This window comes from Rhinolophus sinicus, chromosome 8 (genome assembly GCF_057876585.1).
Source record: "Rhinolophus sinicus isolate RSI-liver-muscle chromosome 8, RSI-T2T, whole genome shotgun sequence".
Classification (NCBI taxonomy): domain Eukaryota; kingdom Metazoa; phylum Chordata; class Mammalia; order Chiroptera; family Rhinolophidae; genus Rhinolophus; species Rhinolophus sinicus.
The window spans coordinates 13,357,478-13,384,147 of NC_142508.1; the positions used below are offsets into that span (position 1 = coordinate 13,357,478).

The window sequence follows — 26,670 nt, forward strand, 5'->3', positions numbered from 1 at the left end:
CTAGTTTTAGAGAAGACAAACATGATGGGGAGTGAGGCTAACGTGACCCCCCTCTAGGGTCGTATCAGTGACTGAGAGGAGGGAGGGTCAAACCACACAGTGATGCCTCTTCTCTCCAGGTGCCTGTCGCTGCCTGTTTCTGATGAGAACGTGACCCCTCAGAGCTTCTGACATCAGCCTGCAGAGGGAGCCCTGGACCAGAAGTTAGGGAACCTGGGTTCTAGCCTATCTGCATCACTCCTGGCCAGTGACTCCACTTTCTGCGCCAGTTTCCTGCCTGGTAAAGGAAGGGGCCAAATGCCACCATCTCAAAGACCTATCGAATGAAGACTGTTTTGGTTTTTGGGAAGACGATACGATCCAAGTAATCTGAGAGCCAATCAGGACTCTTGCCAAAGTCTCAACTCATTCTCTGCCCTCAACTGCTTTCTCCTTTCACCATTCTCATATTTGTCATATTCAGTCCTCTTTCACGCTTTCCGAGGGATAGAGAGCAGGATGGAGAGAAAGAGGAAGGGAGGGCAAGACAGAGGGAGGGAGGGAGAGACAGAAGGAGCTGGGTCCCTTTCCTCTTTAGCACAGGAAAGAGGAGCTAAATTAATTCCCATTCTGGAAACCTTTAGCTTCACAGGAGGACTAGAAATACGGAAAGGCAGATTACTATTATTTCTGGTCATTTCAACAACTACTATTAATCAAAGTGACAGAGGACAACAAATGAATATATATATTAAAAAGGCGTTTCTTTTGATAGCAAACACCTTGGAAATTCTATTTTTGTCTGAGCCCCTTAAACACATAAAACATACACTTGTCACACTCAGGGTTAAAAAAAAAAAATCTTCCTTGGAACTAACTAAATCTGATAGCATGCAATACAACACACTAAAGTAACAAAGGTCTAGATTTTCTTAAAGGTAAGGTTTAAGGAGAGGGGAATCCAAAAATTATACTTTGTAAACTTCTCTCTTTTTGATAGCTTTTGGTTCTTAAGACAGTCACGTTTCCTCTGTCTGTAATATCCTCCTTCCTTCTAATTCTCACCTCTTTCAAAGTATAGCTCAAAAACTGTTTCTTCTATGACATTTTTCTCTGTTTCAATCCACTCTGAGTAATGCCCCAGCAGCACTTCTATCTAATTCTTTCCATAAAAACGCCATTCCATAAAATAATTTTTAAAGTGTCTATCTCCAGGCTGTGGTTTATTATGTGGCATGTAATAAACTCAGCACTTTATTGTCTGTGCTACTCCCTTATTACTTACATTTTATTCATTCAGCAAACTGCTATTGGGTGTAGTAGTTACCTCTTGGTTTTGTTTATCCAGCATCCATGCCACTTCTTTTGGTAACAGAACCTTTCCTTTTCTCTGGAACATGTTCTGTGAGGTTCAGTTTGGACAGATCAACCCGTCACAATGGGAGTGAATGTGTGATGTGGATGCTCCAATCAGAATTCTCCCTTCTTCTTAGTCATAGCAATTGTCTCAGAGACGTGCAGGGCCCGTCACAGACCCTCCAGATGACTTGCTATATCGATTTCAGAACAGAGAAGGTCTCTCTTCCCCTAAGATTTCCAGCTACGGGTATAAGTTTGGGGCTATTATTTTACCACATGGAGAGATAGACTGTTTAATAATAAGACCAAGTGAGTACAAACAGAAATAAGAGTTTGACAGAGAAAAAAAGACTGCTGATAGGGTTTGAATTCTTAGGCAAAACCAAGTCTAAAACCAATCACCTCTTGACTAGCCCAGTGTCATGATTCAATAAACTCTCTTTTTTTTTTTTGACAAGCTGGTTTGGATTTGGTCTCTGCTCCTTGCAACTGAAAGAATCCTGACAAACACATTCGATACCACTGTACCAGACACTGAGCATCTAATCTAGGGCCTGAAGTTTAAACATAGTAGTGGCTAAATTCAAAAGATAACCCCTAATGAACCACGCCTTCCATTATTCATGCCTTTGGGCAATCGATCTGAGCTAGGCCAGCGACTTGCTTGAACTGACACAATGTGGCCAAAGTGATACTATGCCAATCCTGGGTCTGGGCCTTAAAAAGATCTGGCATCTTCTACTTTCATGCTTTTGGGAGCCCTAAGTCAACATGGAAGAAGATTACCCTCACGGAGAAACCACATGGAAAAGCTATGTGGAAGGGGGACTCTCTGAGACTACATGGAAAGAAAGAAAGAGGGACTCAGCCTTCCAACTATCCCCACCAGACATATGAGGCAAACCCTCTTGGATGTTCCAACCTCACCTGCCATCAGGTTACAGCCACGCAAGAGACCCCAAGTCAGTCCAGCAAAAGAACCAGATAGCTGAGCCCTAGTCAATCTGCTAAATCTAGGGAACTAATATAAGGGTTGTTGTTCTTGGTACTAAATTTTAGTATGATTTATTGTGTAGCAATAGATAATGGTAACAAATGTGCACATCCAATAATTAAGTCTTCCCAGCTATGGGGAGCCAAGCTTCAGGGCATGCAATCTAGCCAATTCTGCTTTCTCTTGAAAAAAATTAAAACTCTTGATAATTAGGTATTCTATACAATTGACCAAAATAAAGAGATAAGATGCAATTTTACATCCCAACTTTAATACCCCGAGCTTTGCTGAGGATTGACAGAATGAAAAGCTAAAATGCACTAGATTTTACTAGGCATGTACCAGTCAAGGTTCTAAGTTGCAGAGAAGAAATTATTGAAAAGATACTGGGTAACTCATAGATGAGCCAGGAAAGACTGGAGAATCCAACTTGGAAAATGAGCTGGAATAAACAAAGCTAGGCAGCAGTTGGGATTGTGGCCAAAATCACTCAAGAATCATTCTTCAAAGAGAGGTCCGTGAAATACCACAGATGCCACCTCTTGTTCTGCTGCCAGCAGAACTGGCTGTTGATTGTGCCATTGGCCATAGCCACTGCTGCTTCCCTCGGTCACTGGAAGTTGCCGCCGCTGCTGCTACCACCTCAAGTGTTTCTCCATCACCCCTGCACTCAGAGTCCCCAGCTGCCTCCATAGGGTTTGATGTAAGTGCATCTGATTGGCCCAGCCTAGGTTGGGTCCATACAGTATGCGAGCCTGGACTTTGTGCTTTTATAATGGAAGGTGGACTCGATCTCCCTCCAGGATCATATTATGGGGAATTTCCTAAACACAGAGATTTAGAAGCTAGGCAGTCAAAAAATGACAAATGTCAATCATGTGTCACTGCTTTTATCTTTCTTTTAAAATGACTGGGTTTTCTACTGATAGGACAAAAAGACAGCTTTTTGCTGTGCCCTCTTTTCTGAATATTTTAAATTCATGTAGGAAAAACCGTAATAGCTTCTGAGAAGCCATTTAAGACAATATAATCAGTCACTGTATTACCACCTACTGATACTTTGGGAACTGAGGTTTGCACTTGGCAGTGGCCTCATGCTCCCTGAGCTGTCTGGTCCAGCCATCCTCCCTGATGTAGACACCCTCGAATGCTGCAGCCATGCCACGTCTCTCGGACGTCTTAACGCCCCTTCCTGCCTCTGTTGGGCCCAACAATGACCGTGACCATTCCTAGACCGGCCTTAGGTGCTGTGCTGAAATCCTTTCTCATAATGGTTTTGGTCTCTTGTTTATCCCTGCAGGCCTACAAAACAACATCTTTCAATTTCTCCCGGGGAAGATAAAAAATTGTTAACCCTCCCTTAAGCCCTTTCAACTACGAACGCCCCGCCATCACCGTTTAATAGAGTCTATGAAATCACGAAGGCGGTGGTATATCTTCCTGAAATACTAATGCATTACATTGTAATGAACTGTACAGCGCAGTAGCGTAAATGCAGATAGACCTGGCTCTGAATCATGGTTCTGTCACTTACTAGTTGTGCACACCTTGGGTCACTTAATCTTTCAGAGACTCAATTTTCCCATTTGTAAAAGGAAAATGCTAATACCTAAGCACGCTAGGTTATTACAAGGATTAAATAAGATAACATGTATAAATCACGTAAGTAGAGTCCATTACACCAAGTAGGCCCTCAACACATAGTAGTTATTAGTAATAATATTACCATAATGAAATAATATATTTATTTTAGGTACTTGTTACTACCTTGTCTTACTTATGTGTGGAAAAATGAAATGCCATGATGGGATTATAGAGAGATAAAACCTTCACGATGCAGCATGAAAAGAAAATGAGGGGTTACAGTTAATCAGATATTCTGGCTTATACTGAGATATCATATTGAGTCATCAATGTTTAAAAGACAGAATATAATAAAATAGACGTAATGCTAAAACTATACTACATGCAGTGGTATTCTTTGATGATGGACAGAATCCTCTAGTCTCAGGGCCCACCATCATGAACCCCAATTATCAGTTGCAGGGAGAAAGTACAGAAGTCCCACTTAGTATGATTTCCCGTACGGAAGAATTACCAAAAGCAATTCTCACTGTTCTTCTATTTGGTTCTAAATATAAACAACAATTCATCGAAAGAGATGAATATTGGGAAAAAAAACAAAAACAAACTTATTGTGCTACGAGAGGGCGAGCTCGATCTAGCGGATTAAGCAAACCTTTGAAGTTAGGATTTAGTCCTGGCTCACTGATCAGGAATGGACAAGACAGATTAGACGGAACCGAAAAACTTACTATTAACACTCATTATTTGAGTTCAAAAGAAATGGGAACAGGTAGAGTTCCTAGTTTTTGGAGTGACCCCCCCAGCCTTAGTGCCAAAAGCAGGACACCTGTGTGTGACGGTATGCCAAGCTGGCCGGTGTACAGTCCTCACTGATATCTGCCCGGGTGGGGATCCCTTGCCCAATAGTTGCCAAAAGGAAATTTCTCTCTCATTCTATTGGTGAGCTAACACAGAGGTCGGTATTATCCAAGCAGATCTGCACAGGTCCCTATTGGAAGAAAGGAATGCGAGGAAAGTAGCTGGCTGTAGGTTTTACAGGGCAAGAAATGGCGTGTGTGTGCGTGGGTGCGCTGGAGTGTGTGTTTTAATTCAAAAAAGGGAAGACAGCTTTGAGAGGCTCTTTGGCTTCGGGGCTCATGATTTAAATGTGTGCTATTGGTGAGAAGGGGCCTCAAAATGCCTAAGAGCACTTTCTTTCCTTCGGCACAACAAATGGTAAATATTTAAGGCTCATTAGAGGAACTGGCAAATAGCTGATAGCCAATAGCTACAAAATTTAACTAAGGCAATCAGCTTCCTGGCAGACATATGCTTCCCTTGTTCAAATGTTAGTTATGTGTCATTATCATTTCAATACTTTCATCCCTGGAGAACTAGGAAACCAAGAATTGAAAAAAAACAACACAATTTCGGAAAACTGAAAAATACAAATTCTCCCATGCTATATAATTAAAGTTAACAAAAGAAACAGACCCACTGCCACATATGCAGCACGGAGAGAAGCTGAAACTTCAAATGACTGATTTATCACAGCAAGTAATTACTTTCTGTTTTTCACAAACATTTGAAACCTATTATTACTTTCACAGCGGCACACACGTCAACGGAAGACTGTCACCTAAAAGAGAAATGGGGGAACTGGGCTGTAATTAATTTCTGGTCGAATATATCACGAAGCCTTTAATGTTGTCAATAAAATGCTCTAGCAACGGAAAATCCCCAACCTCTCCCTCCCTCCTCTGTTCCCAATACCCCCAAATGTTTGATCAGCGTCTTTGTGGAACTGGATGCCTGAAGGAGAATGAGGAACGGTTTGAATGCAGGCTGCAGAGCTGGGGCCATTGATCCACCCCTACCCTTGACCCGGATATCAAGAAAGAGAAGTCACTCGAGAGCTGGCCTCTCTCCTACCCCCCCACTAGTTTTCTCCCTCATCTGACTCCATCTCCAACTGAGTAAAATAGGAGGTGTGCAATTCTTGGGAGGAATTCAAACATGTAGATGCCAGGCAATGGAAATCATTACAGCAGCAACCAAAGCCTATATCGTTAAAGGTTAGAACACAAAGACTAAGAGTGCCTCGAGGAAAAAGCGATCTGAATAAAAGCTTTCCATCAATTGGAAAACCACAGCACAGCAACAGAGATGAAGAGCTACAGTAGATGTGACATTTATATTTTTGAGTACCTACACGTTTATTTGTTGAATTCGTGTTCAGAGCCTTAAAAGACCTTTACAGGTCATGTAAAAGCAGTAGGCAGCTTTGATCTCTGTCTGTCTGTCTTACTTTCCAGCACCTGTGGTGAGAAATGCTACAGCTACGATCTTAACTCTGAAAAGAAACAGGCCTACATTCCTTCCTTCCTCATTCATCCATACACACACATGCATTTGTTCAGTCAAAAAATACTCAAGTACCCGTTATGTACTGTGTATCTCAGAAATCTTGACAGTATCTTTATGGAATTGGATAAACATGACTCTCTTCCTTTTGAAAAGCTCTCCTGTGATAGTCTCTTTTGAAAGCTAGGGGTCAAGGCTTTAGACCTCTGAACCCCATCTCTGGCTCTATATCGTGGAACTCTGGGCAGGTCATGTCTGCAGGAGACCCCAGGGCTGATCTTCCAGTCGAAACTTTACTTTGTAGATGAGGAAAACCTCAGCCAAGAGAGCTGAAGTGACTTATCCAAGTTTATGCAATGATGGGTTGAATTTGTTCACTGGCCACCCACTACATAAACGAAATACCATTTAGTTCACCCCAACATTTCCAAGAACGCAACTTGACTCTGCCTCAAAGTAGTAATGCTGACTGCCTTGAGGGGTAGTTTTAATGATGATTCAATTTAATGCAGGGAAGTGCTTTCAGGTTATTTTTACTTTTACAGTCTGTAGCAGGAGAAAAAAAAGAGAAAGGGGACTGAAGGAGAGTAAGGGTCTGAGAGAAAAATGGCCTGGGTACTGTGTGGGTCTCAGAGAACAGGAGGCCACCCGCAACCTTCTAAATCAGAATTTTTAGAGATGGAGTCAAAGAATTCCACTCAAAACAAATTCCCTAGGAAATTCTCAGGGCCTCTCGCTTTTGAGAACCACCTGATTCATCTGTTTGGTGTTTTAAGAGTACGGGGGGGTTGATGTAATACAGAATTGTACACCTGAAATCTACGTAATTTTACCAACAATTGTCACCCCAATAAATAAAAAAATAAAAATAAAATAAAAGAAAAGAAAAAAAAGAAAGAAAGAAAGAAAGAAAGAAAGAAAGAAAGAAAGAAAGAAAGAAAGAAAGTAAGTACGGGGGGTAGATACCTGGGATTAAGGATGGAGTTCTCCCGTGATGGGAACCACGGGCTGGTTCTCCTGTGTGGAATGGCTTCCAGAGAGTGGAGCTGGGCAGCAAATGCTATTGTTCCAGGACAGATGCTTGGAAGGTGGATAGAAAACCTACAAGCAGCATGGAGAACCCAATGGCTGAGTCAATCCAGCCCCAACACATTTGAGAAGAAGCGATCTGCAGAGCCCGCTACAGGGAAACTGCTAATTAAAGTGAATTAAAACTGCCAGAGACCAGAGTTTGATGGAAATCAAGCAGGTAAGACACAAACCAGAAAAAAAAAAAAAAAAAAAAAAAAAAAGGAAAAAAAAGTTTGAGAGCTCAAAGAGCCTCATTGAAAAAGGAAATCACATTTGAATTAAACAAAGCAAAACAGAGACCCGATATTTACGGAATGTCAGGCCTGACTGAGAACATATATAGACTTTGGGTTGGACTGAGTCATATTGGAATTCTGACTCTTATTATTGTGTAAACTGGGACTTCAGCTAGGGGTTGACCACTGAGCTCACTGTGGTTGTCTGGCCTCCCTTCAGCACTCTGGCCTTACTCTATTTAGACCAGTAAAGGCTGTTAAGCAAAGCAGGAGTTGGGAATGGAGAGAAGGGCTTTCTGCACCAAGAAAAGGGGTGAAGGAGAAGCTGGGGAGAAAGTCTGGCTTTGACATGCTTTGTAAAGGGTTGTGGCTATGCTTTTTATATCTATAAACAATTGTGCCTGCTTCCTACTTCTAAGCGTCAAATTGAAACCTTATATTCTTATTTAGAAAACAAGAAAGGTCAGCTTCCAGCCTCAAGTTTTTCAGTAAGAATTCTAATAGAGTCAGTAAATGATCATTCTAGGGCTTTAGTTACAGAACAAGCTTAACGACTTTTGAGTACAATACAATCCTTTCCTGGCAGAAAATGGCCTCACTGGGTGAATTGATTTAATTTCCTGACTATGATGAATATAGAGGTAGTACAGAGTATATATGTAGTGCAATTTGATGAGAGATTTTGGACAAGTCACTTCTGATTTCCGTTCCCTGGGATCTTTACTGGAAATAATAACACCTGTCATCTATGCTGATCTCTGAATCACTCCAATGGCAGTGTATTTGTACAGAGGAAAGACTGCCATTGTCTGCCAGTAATTCCTAAATTACACATTGACATTATATATGTACAAGGTATGGTAACACTGATGGAGCACAATCAAAAGAAATCTTACTTAATCAAAGCCTCACACATGAGATATGCTTATGAGAAATCAAACATCACTACTGACATGTAATTTTTTGAGAGTATTATAAGTACTCACTGTTTTTGGAGTGCTTTATGGGGCATCTACAGATCAGTAGGCATACTTACCTGCCTACTGTAAGCTCCCTAATTAAACAATTAATTAGAGATCAATTAGTTGTTATTAGAATGCATGGAACCTATTATAAGCGCAATAAACAGAAAAAGATCAGTAGAAAGTGGGAAAAAAATGTACGTTAAAAAAAAAGGAAGTGGGATGTTCAGAAACAGGGTAGCAAAGTCAAATGAAGGTTTAATTAGCTAGATATAACATTTAAATCTACTAATATGGAGATTTTCAAATTTTTTTCCTAAGAGATCAAGCCATACAAACTTTTGTTTCATTGTTACATTTTTTAAATAGACACTTCCCTCTACCAGGCAGCAAAAGCTATTTAACCCATCATATTTCTCAATTTACTCTGGCCCCTAGGGAAATCAGGGATAACTGCATCACCATTCAGTTCAAAAGCTACAACAAAATTTGGGATGGGGTGGGACATCTTTACTAAAATAATTTGGGTAGCAGACTAATCTCTCCTATAAAATGAATCACACATCGCATGGTTTATCATCTTGACTCAAAAATCTGGACCATTCCAGGAAAAGGCTACAAAAGGGATAGATTATCCCAGGATTGAAAAGACAGGTTAAGACCAACGGCAGAATAAAGCTGGGGAAAAAAACAAACGGAAGATGATGTGAGCATAGTGTGATTTTTTCCAGACACAACATTGCTCGTCTAGCAAGGCAGTCTAAGGAAATTTTATCTGCTAGGTAAGGGCATTTCATACTTGCAGCCCAGTCACCTCTGAAGGGCAGCACCCATTCTTGAGGAGATTTAGACCACAGATATTCATCGGTCTGGATGTCTGTGGGTGTGACCAGTAGATGGCAGTGTGTCATTGCTAATCACTATCTATCAACCACCGCCAGGTCACAGCTAATAGGAAAACCTATAACCTCTTCTGCAGAAAACCAAAGTAATGATACTGGACCAAGTCTGCAGGAAATAACAGCTCCCTTGGAAGGAAGTCGACAATCTCAGCCATGCCAGAGATCACTCCTGGCCTTAAAGTACAAGGTCAACGACAAAGGAGGGTCCGAGTGATTATTTAGTTTCTAGGCTGGCTTGGTCATCTCTGTCACCTTGATGAGGGCACTTAAACAGTTTACTTCAAAGAGGAGTTGGAAAAGTTAAAATATAAAGAAGTTTTAATTTAGTAGGAAGGAAGACGCCGTATCAGTTTATGGGGAAAGTGCCATTTCAGTACCGGAAATACTTTCATGTGCTGTCCTCTTCCGGCTCTTGTACTAGGGCAGCTCCTTCCCCATCCTCTTGAGGGGTTCCTCTTCCTTCTCATGCCCTTGACACTGGTGTTCCCCAGGGGACTGCTCTCCATCTACAGTGCGTATTTTCTCTAATAGTTTTGAACAACAATTCTATGCTGATGATTCCCGGATTCTGTTTGTTCAGCCCAGGCCTCTCCCCCAAGCTTCTGTCTCACATCTCCAGCTGCGTGTTAGACTTTTTCCACCTGGAAACCTCACGGGCTTCTTACACTCATCACGTCCACTGATGATCTTACCTCCATCAAACCTCCTCCCCCCTCCTCCTGCAGGCTTATCTCATCTGATGGTATTGGGACCCAGCTAGATACCCACGTCAGGAAGTGGAGGGCCCTCCTTGACTTCCTTTTCTTTACCCTCACTGTTCAATCACTTATTTCAGCTCCTTCATACTTCTCAACTCTGTCTCCTGCATCCCCCCCGGCACTGACCTAGATCAGGCCCTAGTTCAGGCATCTCCCTCTTACCAATCACTTTCCAATTGGTCTGTAAGGCCTCCAGCTTTACTGCCCTCAAATCCATTTCCTACATGGCTGCTGAAGTAGTCTACTTAGAACACAAACCTGACCATTGCACTCTTCTATTTAAAAGCCTTGAGTCACGGACAGGATAAAGTCCAAAGACTTTATCACGCATGAGGATTTATTGAATGTCTACCATATGCCAGATACTGTCTAGGCCCTGGGGCTATAGAAGTGAACAGAGTCTCTGCCTTAGAAAGTTCACATTCTACTCCTGTAGATGAGAAACTGACAAAACTGTTTTCGAAAGCACCTGCACCGTTTTATATTCCTACCAGCAACGTATGAGGGTTCCAGCTTCTCTATATCCTCTCTAACATTTGTCATTTTGATTATAGCAATCCTAGTGGGTACAAAGTGGTATCTCACTGTGGTTTTCATTTGCATTTCCCTAATAGTGAATGATGGTGAGCATCGTTTTACATGTGTATTGGCCATTTATATGTCTTCTTTGGAGAAATGTCTATTCAAATCCAATACCTATTTATTTTTATTAGTTTCAGGTGTACAAAACAATGTAATAGACATTTACACCCCTGGCAAAGTGATAACTCACATCCCCCAATCTACTACCCCTCTAATATCGTATATAGCTGTTAGAATTCCACTGAGTCTATTTTTTAATTAATAGATTTTCCCGCAATAGTTGTACATTTACAGAAAAACTGAGAAGATAGTACAGAGATTTCCCACAAAACTTACACTCAGTTTCTCTATTATTAACATCTTACATTAGTATGGTAAACTTACCAAAACTAATGAACTGATATTGATACATTACAATTAACTGCAGTTCATAGATTATTCACATTCCTCACTTTTTACCTAGTGTCCTTTTCTTTTCCAGGATCCCATCCAATTACCCCATTGCACGTAGTTGTCATGTCTTCTTGGGCTCCTCTTGGCTATGACAGTTTCTCAGACTTCCTTTGCTTTTGATAACCTTGACAGTTTTGAGGACTACTGGTCAGTATTGTGTAGGCTCTTCCTCTGTCTGATGTTTTTGTTGTGATTACATGGGGGTTATGGGTTTTGGGGAAGAAGGTAGCAGAGGTCGTGTCGTTTTCATCCCCTCCTGCCAAGGGTACATCTATCAACATGATTTATAGATGTTGATGTTGACCTTGATCACTTGGCTGAAGTACTCTGTCAGATCTCCTACTATAAAGTTACTTTCCCCACATTCCATATGTATTGTCTGGAAGGAAGTCACTATGTGCAACTTATATTTAAGAAGTGGAGAGTTAGGATTCTTCTCCTTTAGGGTAGAGTAGCTACATAAATCATCTAGAATTCTTCTGCACAGGAGATTTGTTTCTTCTTTCTTACTTATTAATATAATCAATCATTTCTATCAGTATGGCGTCATCAATGTTTATTTTATACTTTGGGTTATAATCCAATGCTACTTTATTTATTTATTTTTGCTCAAATTGTCCAACTTTGGCCATTGGGAGTCCTTTCGATGGATTCCTGTGGCCTGACACATCCCTGGCAATGTGTTATGTGTGTGTCTGCGTTTAGCACTTCCTGACTTTCCGGTACAGGATGTCCCAGGCTCATCTTGTGTATTTCCTGCCCCCAGTCCTAGAATTATCCATTTCTCCCAGGAGCTCTGGTGGCTTTTGTTGGAGAATAGTATTGGAAACCTAGATCTGGGCACTAGGTGTGCTTGTTGCTACTGGGGTGCCTTCACCTATTCTTTAATTGGGTTATTGGCCTTGTATTGTTGAGTTGTAAGAGTTCTTTCTATATTCTGGATACAAGTCCCTTTATGAGATATATGACATGCAATTTGTTTTTCCATTCTATTGGTTGTCTTTTCACTTTCTGATTCAACCTCTTATTGAGTTAAACAAATACAGTATATTGTACTTCTCCATATAAACCCGTGTTCAGAGGAAGCATTTCAGGCAAGATTTTTGTCTCCTTTGGTCCCCAGGTTCCAAGTGGTTCCTTCTCTACCCGTGAGGTCTTTCTATGTATATTGCCCTATGTATGGATACTACACATAGGAAACATAGGGCTTCACTGGTTAAGTGAACATATATAGAACAGCTCCAGAGCTAATCCAGAGTTTCTGGAAGGGGGTTGGGAAAGGGAGGGGTGCATCACTTAGGAGCAGAGACTGTCCATTATCAAAAATGAAAACACCCAGTTAATATCCTTGTAGAGGGATCACAGCTCTGCTTCACGATGAGAAACACACGATGAGTACCTAAGCTGGGAAGCCTTCTTAGTGACCATCCAATGAGAAAAAAGAAGCTGCCCAGTTGATCTTTTATATAACACACTAGAAACACTCTAAATGTTTTCCCCACCAGGGAGTTGAGGAGTGAGAAGCCTATTCTCAAACACATTTAAAGCTTGTTCCTACACTAGGCAAATTGTGTAAGGAAGGTAAAGAAATGAAAACCAAAGTACTTCAGGCCTTTTGTGAGGCCCTCGAGTTGCCCATTGTCTGTCTGGAGCTAATTTAACGTATCAACAGCATTTGACACAGAAGAAGACATCCTCCTGTTAAAATATTTTCTTTACTTTATTTCTGAGACACAACTTGTGGTTATCTCCCTCCTCTACTGATTGCTCTTTTTTAGGTTCCTTGCCTAGTTCTTTTTCAGTATTCCAACATCTGAACGGTGGAGAACCCAGGCTCAATTCTTGGACAGCTTCTCTTTTTCCTCTACTTGTGGTCTTGTTGAGCTGTCACCTCTCTGTCTCATAGCCTTAAATCCCATCTATATGCTGATGATTCCCCAGCTCCTGTTTCCAGCACAGACCTCTTTCCTGGATTTGTACATCCAGCTCTCTCTTCTTTATCTCTATTCACATGTCTAACATGCATCTTAAGCTTAATATTTTCAAACCCAAACTCTTGATAGCCCCTTCCTATTGGCCCCTTTGCCCCTCCCACCCCCTAACTCAATCAGCCTTTCAAATGGTCTGGCTCATTTTCATTTCAGAAAATGAAAACCCTACCCTGTGAATTGCTCAGAACAAAAAACTCAAGAGTCAACTGGTTCACTTCCAAGCCCTTAGGAAATCCTGTCAGCAGAACTTTAAAAATAAATCATAATCTGAGCACTTCCTTTCCATCCACTCCACGGCTACCATCTTGGTTTGAATCACCACTGTCTTTCACCTGGATTATTGCAATTGTTTTCTAACAGCTCCATCTGCTTTTGCCGTTGCCTGGAACCTCCACTTCCCAAATGTCTATTTTTAACACAGCAGCCCGAGTGATTCTTTCACGATGGAAGGCAGATTATGGCACTCTTCTGTTCCAAACCCTAATAGCTTCCTAACTCACTCAAAATCAAAGCCAACTTCATTACAATGGTCTTCAAAATCTTAGCCTGTCAGATAAACCTGTGACTTCATCTCTTCCTCTTCCCCTTGCTCATTCACTTCAGCCATATTGGTCTTTCTGCTGTTCTTCAAATGCCAAGCATACTCCCTCTGGTTTTTCACTCTTAGATTACTTATATTCCCTATCCTGATATGCTCTTCCCCTCGATATCCACATGGCTTGTTACCACTCTTCCTTTAGGTGTGTCCTCAAATGTTACCATCTTATTAGGGAATTACATGAACACTTTAAAATTGCAGATTACCTTCATTATACTCGCACACTCAATTCTCTTTCTATGCCTATTTTTTTTAACCATAGCATATACCATCATCTGACATATGCCCCACAATAACACAAATTCCATTACGGCAGGGTCTACAGAGAATGCACTCTCAATTAATATTTGTTGAATGCATGCACGCACGCATAAATGAATGAATAAAAGGGTGAGGAAGCTTTCTCATTTGTTTGAACTTCTCCCCTTACCACTTCCTGTAACCTAGCTTTCATTTTCTGATCTTTATCAGATTTAAGAATGAGACATACCAGTCTAGGGAAAACCAAAAAAAGACAATCAAGGAGAGATGAAGCCCTGGATGAGGAAAGCCAAAAATAGAGGTGACAGGAGAGATAAAGGAGAAAAGAGAGACAACGCTAATGGGACAGATACAAAATGGAAAATGGGGGTAGAGGGCAGAATTAGGAAGAAAACTTTGGGATATTCTTTCTGAGTAATGGCTTCACTTAGGCTATAAAGATTGCCAGGTCCACCTCGGGGAGCACAATACCCTTCCAGACCTCTCCTGTTATATGCTGCCTGGACTCTGCCTCAGTGACTCAGTTCTGGAGACGCCCATGAAGCTCAGGGTAAGATGCTCTCTGATGAAAGGAACTAAAAATCACACTCATAAAGCTCTTCCACTTTCTAGTCAATCTGCAGTGATGTGGCAGGACAAAGTATCTTTTTGAGTTTGAAAATTAACAGGGCGTCAAAAGGGTCAAAACCATAGCAGAGATCATTACCGTAGGAGAGAAGGTCTTTCTAATTTTGGTGATCATACAGGGAGGCTTGATTCTTTGCTCATCTAAGAGTTATCCTCCGATTAGAGATGAGAGTACCAGGTGTATATAAAAGGAGACAGACAACAATACCACGAGCAGAAGAATCAACATAAATGGAATTGTTCCAGAGCCCTCATTTCTTGATTACAGAAAGGGTGTTCTATTTTCCAGTGGCCAGGAAGACTACAGAAGTGAAAAACTTACAAGAGTCTTGCAACTTCTTGTTAAATAAATTTTCTGACACATGGCAACTAGTGATTAATTACTGTGGTAGAAGATAACATTTCTATAGAGATTTGCTGGAAATACAGATGCTGTCCATGCTTGGTTAGACATTGCTTAAGGAATGCTGAGGCACACAGCTCCAGTCTATTATTTCTGGCTATTTTGGTATTGCTGTTATATTTATTTTACATAGCTTCAAAAGAACGTAGGCTAGAATTGATGGAGCCCATTTTGCAAAATGTGTCCATACCAAAAACAAGAACAGAAAAAAAATAAGGCTATAAAGTGTGTCTATGTATATATGTATGAGAGCAAGAGAAAATGAAAGAGAAAGAGACTATGAAGAGTAGAGATATATTATTCCTTTTTTGTACCACTTCCCGCTCTACAAAGAAAGAAATGCAAGGGAGATACTCGGTCTCTTATAAGCCTAGAAGAAAACTGACCCATGTCAGCTGATTAAAACTCGCAGGGCATTTAGACGTAAACTAAACTCTGTCATTATCCAAGCCCTTCACCAACACCAAAAGATGTGCTGACTGGATACCTAGTCCTTCACCCAATACACACGCTGAGCACTTACTCTGGCCCAGGCACTGAGACAGACAGCAAGAGTCTCGGAGCTTACAGGATAGTAAGGAGATGTCCTCTGAACCAGGGTCAGAAGAACAGAATTATTCAATTCTACATACCGATGCTGGCTCGTTTCCTTTTGTAATCCATTAAGAGTAAAGAGTAATAGTAGCACTACCTGTCCCAAGTGGTCACATTTCAGCTGACACACAAATCCAGCTGTGAAAGGCATGACTTGGTTGCCATTCAATTATTTCCTGAAGAAACGCTTCGTTGGCGCATGGCCCGCCAATGCCAACCTCAATACCGCCCAGTCAGCATTTCATTAGTCAAATGCCAGTTGTTGTTGTTTTTTTTTTTCCAGTATGTGTTCGAGCTCCATACTGCTGCCAAAAACTGAGTTAATTTACTTACTTCAGCTGAATAATAAAAAAAAAATCATTTAAAAAACGATGATTGAATTTAGGAAATTATATTCCTCGGAGAATTAGGAATGCTTCTCTGTATCCCTCAGGCCTCCATGTTCTTAAGTTCCCCTTGTCAATGTTATCAGGAGACTAATTCAATAATGAGATCATTCCCCGTAAGAGAGGCCAAATAAATGCAACATTCGGTCACACCTGGTTTCTCTAATCTGAGCAAGAGGGTTTCCACCGAATTTAGCCTAAATTAGGGAATTTAATGAATGAACACACACGCACACACAGAAAAAAATAAGACAGGGAATGTGGACAGAGAAGCAGAGGAACAGGGCAGCAATGGAACAAATGGAGTGACAGATTGGAGAAGAAAGGTTAAACACGAAGATATATGGTTATATGATTCCAAAACAAAGATCCTAGCATATACGTCTTAATAATTGTCAAAATAGTATACTATTTCATCATTCCCTTAAACATATCAAGAATTGTTTCAAATTTTCTTGAATTTCTCAAGGAATCAAAATAGCAAGCAAAAAGACACAGAAATGCTAAATACTAGGCAGGAACATTTTGGGTTATTAGAAACAAGTGACTTCCTAGGCATAAAGGAGTTTGGGAAAAAACTAGGAGAAAGTGTACCAAATATCACAGTCTCTAGATTAAAAGTTTATGAGTAATGTTTATATTCTTCTTTGTATTTTATATCACATATTTTATGCAATAAACACATATTATTTCTATAATCAGAAAAAAAAGTTACTAAAGTTTAATAGTAAAAAGAACTTAGGCTAGACAATAGGAAAAATGATCTGTCTAAGGGATGTTAAACACCCAATAGAATTTTACAGAATTACCTTCTCTATGACTGAAGAACATCTATTTGTTTCATTTGTTTTCTTTTTAAAATTGAAATATAATTGACATATTAGTTTTAGCTGTAGAACATAATTATTCGGTGTATGTACATATTGCAAAATTATCACCACAATAAATTTCATTAACATCCATCACCTCTGTCTTTTTTTTTTTTTTTTTTTTCAAACTAACTTTAAGAACTAAGAATCCATTTTTAAAAATGACTTTCAAGGCAATGCGATCTTGGGTTTGGTCCAAGGAACTGAGCCCAAGCTTCCCTCTTACCGTGCAAAGTCCAGGTCTGCCTCCCGCGACATGGTGATGTTGGTCAAATTCTGCTGAAGAACAAAGATGTTCCTACACATCTTCTTGATGCCAGACTCACTGATACGCCTGAAATACTGGGCACCATTAATGAGGATGCAGGAGATCAAATGTCCTAGGCCTGAGGGATCAATGGGCAAAAAGAGAAGGCAGATTAGTGCCATCCTGCAGAAACTGACTCATGGGATTGCTCTCTTCTAATCCTCCACTAGTTTAAATGACCAGAGAATACATATCTCTGATGGTTGCACCAGCTGATGTCACAATGATTTCAGAGTATTTATATACTGCCGTAGTACTTACAAATGGGGAGATTTGGGGCTGACAGCAAGACCTGGTATACCCACAGATCCAGCACTGCCATCGATACCTAAAGTCACTGTGTCAGGGCTTAGAGAATATGCCAGGTTGTTATAAACTATTAAAATGCGTAGGGACTCTTGTTCTTCTGTACAGATATTTTGAGAGCAAAGAAGAACACGTAAATACAATGATCTATTTGGCCTCCTCTTCCTCCCACATAACAGGGATACACTTTTAGTTCAAAAGTTGACTGGGGGAAACCTATATAAAGCAAAATAAATCAGTAAGAAATTGGGCTACTAGCACTGACACTGACACACCTCAACATTGACAATGGAGCATGTATCTAAATATTAATTGGAGAGAATATAATCAGAAACAAAATGTGAAAGAAAAGTTAACTGTTGAGTTCCCATGAGACACCTATGGACATTTCTGGGGTCTCATAAGTGGTTTGCTCTCACATCCAAAGGACTGTCTTAAGATCTATGAAATTTGGCAAAGAGCAGGTCATTACATCAACAAAGTACGAGGTCCCATTCAGGATATTCTATGTAATTAAGGAGAGGAACGGTGGCTCAGAACCACCTGAGGCACATGTGGGTTATTGCTTTTAAAAGCTAGATTTTAATTCTAAAGACCAGGAATTAAGTAAGCATCTCTTCCTTCTTTTTCTCTTATCCTTGCAAAGTTGGCCTCTAGCAGGCAGTTTACCCCCGAACTCTAAAGCCGGTCTGACTAGTCACAAGCACTCTACCATTTTTATTTTCCTCTTCTAAAGCCATGAAGCCCCTCGATGGTGGGACTTTATGGTTCAGATCAGAGCTCAGGGCACATCTTCAGGTTCAAGAGCTCGCTCTGTCATTGAATGAGTTTTCCTTTGATGAGGATGCAGGTAGAAAAGAGGGAGGAAGATGCTTCTATGACACTCACCCACCGTTGCTTCAAGACCACAATTGCACTTCTACGTGTTACGATTTGCAAGTGAAACAGAAAGATTTTTACTCAAAGAAAAAGAAACACACACAAGGGTTTTACATTTAATATCAGATAATTTACTTATGAGAAAAATCACTGTTGGTCAAGTTTTGGCTAATACTCCTGAGTCCCTAAATTCTGGTTCTGCTGTTTGTGGTCGGACCTGAGTGGAGGTAACGGGTGTGTACGTGTGCCTTGTTTACAGGGGAATAGTAAATAATAATAAATACATCAAATAAATAAATTTATATAATAAACATGTGTAGTAAATTATAATGCTAGCTAATAATAAAAGCAATGAAAGTTGGTCTGCTTTATGTTATCACTATACACCAGCCATTCTGAACTATATCTGTGAGGAAGTACTCCTTTCTGTCACACCAAGAAGCTTGAAACTCTGTCACTCCCGACCTCCTACCTTGGGAAACTCCATTATTACACCTTTTTGAGTTTAGAAAATTAGATCACAGAGAAATCACTAGATTTTGAAACAGGAAGTCTCAGACATATGATTTCCTATTTAAAAACCTATTCTGTGCCAGGGAATTACACCTGTACTTCAAGATGTTGCCTCTCCACAGGAGTACATGTTAAGAAATGTTTGGGCGAAATGAGAGGAAAACCCTGGGAATGGGAACTGTGAATGTGGAGACACAGCGCTTGAAGGAGCCACAGTGGAGGGCAAGGAGGAAACTGTGTATAGTAATGGCTGCTCAGAGGGGCCCTGCAGCTACAAGCTCCAGAGTGTTACTGCTGCCCCCAGATCCCCAGTGCTGTGAGGCTGACGCACCCCTCACCTTTTAATCACTTACACATTTTAGCTCAAATCTTTTGGGGATACTTCCCTTCAGAACTCATCTCCATCTTTATAACATAATTTACTGAAAACAAATAGGAATTTTATTTGGTCCGACTTTCGTGGAACGTAACTGTTTCATAAAGCAGTCAATGGCCTTGCAGCGGCACTTTCTTTCCGACCTTCAGGTTGCCACAATCCTTTCGACAATGTCCCTTCTTAATTGTTTTAAATAACACTGGCTGAATTCTCTGAGATACCCTGGATACTTTCAGCGCCCAGGTCTACATACAAACAAACCAAAACAAGAAAAGAGGGAATATGACTGGAAATCCTAAAAGGGGTCCATCCTATGGAAGGAATTCAGCAGGAAAAACTATTTGGCTGGCATCGCATTTTTCAATGTTGAAGGCAAATGCCTTAGATGGCACTGTCTTTCACAGCCTCCTTGCCTGCCTGCTCTGAAGGCATTTAGGGATGCTGCCTTCCGAATTATCACTGCTAATCTGAGGTTTCTGTTGTTTTCAGACAATAACGCATTCTCTGAGAGAAAACGCCCCCTTGCAGTGATAATTTTAGCCCATGAGGGATCTTTTCGGGTTCTCTCCTCATTGTGTGTGTGTTTCTTTTTCTTTTATGAGCTCCTCTTGAGTCAATCCGTGGCCCTCCACACATTTGCCCAACTCCCATGAGTGGCATGTCAGGGAGGCAGCCGGGCTGCCATCTGCCTTATCTTGGATTAAATCTCCTTATCAACCAGGAGCAGATGGCAGCCATATTGTGGTCTACCTAGCCGTACACAGAGAGACTAGGTATTGCAGCTTTAATCAAAAAAGAAAGAAAACCCAACCACCTTTTTCTTCAAGTTTTGAACTTCAGTAATAGAAAAAGATCAGGAGAACCTTCACCCTTCCTCCCAAATTGCCAGGGACGGGCAGGGTCTGACCTTCAAATATGTACTGGAACTTGTGCTGCTGAAGGCTGGCACCCATGGCCTCTTCGATGGCGCTGATGTCTTTGTTGAGCTTGACCACCAGAGGGTCGTAATCCATACTTTCCACATTAGCGACAATGGCGTAGTTCCCTTCCTTTGCGAGAGGGATGAGATAGTGGAAGCAGTGAACCCTGAAAAAGAGAGAGATGGGGAGAGCAGCTCGTAATACATCTTTATGCTAAAAATAATGATCTTCTGGCGACAGAGCCTCCAAATACTTAAAGCAGTAGTGGCCCTCTAAGCATTTATGTACCTCTCCCCCTTTTCACCAGCATGTCATCCATAGAACAATTGAGGGCTCTTGAACAGTGATCCGTGCTTGTTTAATTTATATGTTGTGGGTAAGAAACACATGAGCTCTAACATTCTTTTCAGTGACAGAACAGTATGCACACACTGTGAAAGCATTATATTTTTCAACAGATACTGTTGTAGTGAAAACGAGAGGCAGAGGTCACAGATCCTAAAAGTGTAAGCTTTGTAATGAGCCTACTTGGGTTTCAATCCCCAGTTCCAATGTTTACTAGCTGTGTGACTTCAGGTGAGGTATTTTCTCTCTTTGCCTCAGTTTCCCTATCTGTGTAGTGGGAATGATGACAAGCCCTGAGGAGCTACCATATTTCAAGGGTACCGCATAGGACCTGGCCCAGGGGAGTCCACAACAAGCGTTGGCTGTCATCACTACTGACAGAGTTATCCCTGTTCATCTATTACTTAGGTCAAACACTCAACATCCATGAATTTGGTAAAAATTGTGCCCTGGGAATATGAGACACAGTTTGTACCCTTGAAGACTTCACAGCCTAGTGGAGCCGACCGAGGAAAACTGACCAGAAGGGGGCAGTGTCCCACTGAGAAGCACAGGTACTGGGGTGTCAGGAAAGGTTTCTGACAGGACGCGATACACCAGGACGTATCTGAGTGAGCTCGAGGCAGGAGAGAACTCCTGCGTTATAAGGGCCTGAGTCAGTTCGATTATGCACAATTCTTTGGTTCTTTTTCGTAGATATTGGTAACTGTCCAAGAAGTCTGAGGTGGGTAAGGACTGGCTACTTCATAACTTTTGTATTAAGTTGAAATGAAAAGCAAGTTACAGTCCAAATAATTCACACACACACACACACACACACACACACACACACGTATTTATTAAAAACACAAAACAAAAACACCATGCCTGATTCAAGCAGGCCATCCTATGAGCGCAGTGAAGTCCTAACTCTCTACTGTTTTGGATGCTGTGTCTCTTGCCATAGCAGATTCCCTGGAGGTAGACATGACGACAGTTCAGTCAGGATTCTGTTGCCCTTAGAGCTGGCATCAGGTAACAGGAAATATTCCTACACACATGGCTACAAAAGCCTTGGGTATTATCCCAAATGGCGCAAGTGCAGTATTGACTATCATCTTTTATCTATCTATCTATCTATCTATCTATCTATCTATCTATCTATCTATTATAAGTCAGGTTTACTGAGAAATAATTCACAAACAGTAAAATCTACCCTATTTAGTTGCAGTTCTCTGAGTTTTGACACATGCATGCAGCTGTATAAGCACCCCCATAATCAAGTGATCCAACAGTATCACCACCCCTAGAATTCCCTTGTGCCCCTTGGAAGTCAGTGTCTCTTCATACCGCAAGGCTCTTGCAACCACTGATCTATTTGCTGTCCCTATAGTTTCGTCTCTTCCAGAATGCCACATCAATGGAACCCTATAGTTTGTCGCCTTTGGAGTTTGGCTTCTTTCACTCTGCCTAAAGCATCTGCGAGCTCTCCATGCTATTGTTCATGGATGTGCCACACCCTCACTGTTCACCAGTGGACCTCTGGCTCATGTCTAGTTTGGGCTGATTATGAATAAAGCTGCTTCATTGTACAAGTTTTTGTGTAAATATAAGTTTTCATTTCTCTTGAGTAAACACCCTAGAAATCGATTGGTGGGTCATATGGGAAGTATACGTTTAACTTTATAAGAAACTGCCAAGTTCTTTTCCAAAGTAGGTACGGCATTTTGCTTTCCTAACAGCAACGTTCTAGAGTTCCAGTTGCTTCACAGCCTCACCTGGACCTAGTTTTGTCAGTTTTTTAAAAAATTTAAGTTTTATTGAGGTATAGTTGACATAAAATTGTAAGATATTTAAGTGTTCATCGTAGTGATTTGACGTATTTACACATTGTGAAACAATCCCCCATCTATTTAACACATCCATCAACTCACATACTTATCCCTTTTTTAGTGAGAACATTTAATTCTATTCTCTTAACAAATTTCAATTATACAGTACAGTGCTACCAACTACAGTCACCATATTTTACATTAGATTCTCAGAATTTATTATTCAGCTTACAGATGAAAGTGTGTATCCTTTTACCAACCTCTTCCTATTTCTTCCATTCTATTCTTCCAGGTACCACTTACTTTTCTGTTGCTATGAGTTCGACTTTTTTTTTTTTTTTTTTAATATTCCACATATAAGTGATAGTGTTACTGTTTGTCTTTCTTTGTCTGGCTTATTTCATTTAGCATAATGCCGTCAAGTGTTTGCCAGTTTTTGTGTAAAAAAATAAAAGTTTAGTCATTCTAATAGCTGTATAGTGGTATCTCATTGTGGTTTTAATTTGCACTGTCATAATGACTAATGATATTGGGCATATTTTCATGTGCTTATTTGTCATCTGTATACCTTTGTGTTTACATCGTTTGCCTAATTTTTTTATTATGTTGTTTGCTTTGTTAATAAGTTTTGAGAGCTCTTTATGTAGTCTGGCTATAAGTCCTTTATTAGATGGGCATTTCGCAAATATTTTCTCCCAGGCTTTCACTTGTCTTTTCATCTTCGCAGTGTCTTTCAAAGATGGTTTTAAATTTGGATGAAGATCAATTTATCATTTATTTCTTTTATGGATGGTGCTTGGGTGTTAGATTTAAGAAATTGTTGCCTAACCAAAGTCACAAGGATTTTTTTCATATGTTTTCTTCTAGAAGTTTTCAAGTTTTAGGTTTTACATTTAGATCTATAATCCATTATGAGCTAAGTTTTTTTTTTTTTTTTTTTATAGGATATGCTATTTCCTTATAACCTGTTCATGCAAGGGAATCTGAATGTCTTGACTACCAGTTCATTTTCATGATGAGTAATCATCTTAACAGCTGCTCATAAACTAATGACTAATTACATCAATAAAAACTCATTCTGCCATTCATGTGCTAACTGGCAAAAATAGGTAATTTTGATCAAGGTACCAGTAACTAACTGCACCAGTCACAGACCCCTCTGGGATGTGACCTTTCTGAGATAATAAAAGTCAACCAACCCTGGTGCAGGATTCGTGACTAGGGACATGAATTGGTATTGCGGTTGAAATTTACACCAAGTAGCTCTTGGTTAAAAATAAAATCAAGCCACCGATGCTTAAGTATTTTTACAGTTAATTATAAACATTATAAGCCCAGACAATGGGAAGGCCATGTACGAAGGCATGAGGGTGGAAATGGAGGACAGTTTTAAGGACGAGGAGTTGTTCCTTTCAGAACACACAGATCATATGACAGGGGCAGGAGGGGAACGTGGGGAGACGGCAGGGGCCAGGTTGGCACAGTCTTGGAGGCCATTCCAGGACTCTGGACCTCATTTGAGAAGTCTTAGGAAGCTTTAGGAGGATTTTAGGAGGTGAAATGGTATCATCCACTATGAGCTCTGGCAAAATCACTGTGGCACAGCATGAAGGGTGGACTGAGGACGGAGAATGGAGGCAACTGGAAGCAGAGAGACTCCTTAGGAAATTATCATGCATTGGAGGTGGGAGCTTATGAGATCCTGAAGTGAGTGGCAAACAGGAGAGACAAACACTGTTTTAAGGTACTGTCTTCCTCTCCCAAAACGATCTGAGACGAAACAGAAATGACAATAGTCATTGCCAAATGTCCAATTCCAAAACAGTGTTCTTTTTCCTTTCCATTTGAATTCTAGAATGTTGTTGCTGGCCTTCAGATGACTTTGGCACTAAGGCTTCCTGGGAATATTGCTGATCACACAGCAGGATGGGTGATTTTGGGCAAGTGCACACTTAGGACCCCAACAGTGACAGGCAGCTTGCTGTTGAATCCACCTGGAGCCTCCCGATGGTGAGAGAACCAGCGGATGAAGGTGACCTTCTGGGCTTCCTGGGCTCAAATGGCAACTTCATCCTCTCCTTCCAAAGCTCAAATAGGGAAAAATACTCAACAGTGTTTTAGGGCCTCATCCGGTCTTTCCTTCATTGGCGTGTCATTTGCCTTACGCTTCAAACGGTGGAAAGGCCCTGCTTGGTGGTTAAAGGGGACCTACAGGGACACAGGTATCAGATGCTCTTTGGATGGGACCTTCAACACAGAACCCACTGGATTTGAGAACACCTTTTGATTGGAACTGTAACACTGTTAAAGAAAAACAGGGGCTATGGCTATAAAAATATTTGGGGGAATAGACAAAATTGGGCATTTGAAGTGGTTCTGGACTTTTTGCTAGGCCCCCCCATTAATGCGTCTCCCATGAATTGTTTTTTTGTCTATTCTATCTGTACTCTCCTATTACAGTGGCTTCTTGGGTAAAAGTGCCAGCGACAGAGCTTAGCCAGCCACTTTTGCATTGTACCAGCTCCTGGACGACAGGGTCTAAGATCTACTTCTTTCACAGCAGACGGAAACAAAACCAACGTTCGCTGATTGTGCTGACAGAGCTGAAGTTGGCCACACAGGACCTCGTACGTCTTATATACACGTAGGGAACTACCAAGTGGAAACAAAATCTCTATACCAATTCCTTTTCTTTAATGAGCAACAGGTTTTGTTTGGGGAAACAACACTCTCTTTGGGTTTGGTTGCAAACCAGCTAATTCTCAAGAGTCACTGATGTTTTTTTTTGAGTACCCCTTATGCGGCAGGACCGTTCCAGGTTCTGGGACCATCACGGTGAACCAGACACAGCTGATCCCTGCCTTCTGCGTGCTAACCGTCCCTTCCACACTCGCCCACTGTGGGCACCGAGTACACAGAGCTGTCTCCTGTTTCAGCATTACTATACTACAGTATAATGATTTGCTTGACATGTCTCTTATTCATTCTGTATCATCAACTATATAAAAAAAAAGCTTATTACTGTGACAGGTAATGAATAAAGTGTGTGAACATTCACTAGCTGAGCCATACGTGGAGTGGTCTGCCTACTTTTGTATACCATACTTTAAAAGGAACAAAGACAAAAGGGAGCATATTCATAAGAAAGCAACCTGAACGTTGAAACCAAGTTATATGAGGAGGTGAGGACAATTAATTTAGAAAAAAAAATAAACAAGTTTCGTGTTCTCAGCAAAAGTCAAGGAAAGATAAACCTGCATCTCTAAAAGTCAGTATTTTTTGTTATTCATTCTTAAAATGATCTTTTTCTGGTCTTAAACTAATGTTGAAGGAGATAGAGCAATGGATGTTAACAGCACTGAATGGTTTCCTGTAAAGTTAATAAGTAATGACTAAAACTTGTTCGGCGTTCTCGAACAGTGCTGCCAAGGTGTACAAAACTTAAAAGGGCAGGATGGGGGTTAAGGCTTTAAAAGATTTTACTCTAATGTGTTGAAAATATCTGACTTGGAATTGACTACACTGCGAGCAGATAATTCTGAACGGAGAACACGTCATGTGCCCGCACAATCAACAGCATGAATTCCAGGGGCTGTGACAGTAATTCATTTGAGGTCCCCTTGTTTTTCTGTGCAACCCAGGTAACAGAGACATCAGAACGTTACTAGGTGCTTTTTCTTCTTTTATGTCTATTGCATTTATCTATTCATAGAAAACCGCTGATTTATTTTACTGTCGGCGTGCAAATAGAAAACAAATTTTAAAATTATTGTGAAATAAATAAAAGAAATACAGAGGAAAAGCCTTATTTCTGGACAGCTGAATGTAAGAAATGAGATCAGAAAAATATGTTGAGTAAAATAGATTCCAAATCTGCAAGCTACCTCTCTTGCTCCTCTCACAAGGTGCGCATGAGCAAGAAGTAACTCACTGGGCGAGATAATGAGGAATGACAAAAGCAAGTGGCGTAAAAAGGAAGTGACATTAACAATGCATTATCACTTAGTCTTGGCCTGGGTACACCTGTAAGATACCCAAGTGCTAACTGGAGTCCAAACACATGAACTGAAATCCTAATTACATTTTAACACTCTAAATCTAGGAAAGACTCCAAAAGAAAATACTCTTTCAACTTTAATAATGTTTCATGGTCATACAAAATGTTTTACTATACGCTTTCTCATCCTGAAGTTTCAAAAGTCAGTATCCAACTGTCTATTTGACATGGCTACCTAGAGTCTAATAAGCATTTCTACCT

At 40.7% G+C, this 26,670-nt stretch overlaps 1 protein-coding gene across 1 annotated transcript in view; it reads right to left on the minus strand.

The window, feature by feature from the left end:
• EXOC4 (exocyst complex component 4) overlaps positions 1-26,670 on the minus strand; it is a 635,543-nt gene that overhangs the window by 32,250 nt on the left and 576,623 nt on the right. The window contains exons 16-17 of the mRNA XM_019750984.3: positions 20,244-20,422; positions 17,182-17,341 (exon numbers count right to left, since the gene is read on the minus strand). Coding sequence (XP_019606543.1) covers positions 17,182-17,341; positions 20,244-20,422 — 339 coding nt within the window. The remainder of the gene's footprint in view (positions 1-17,181; positions 17,342-20,243; positions 20,423-26,670) is intronic.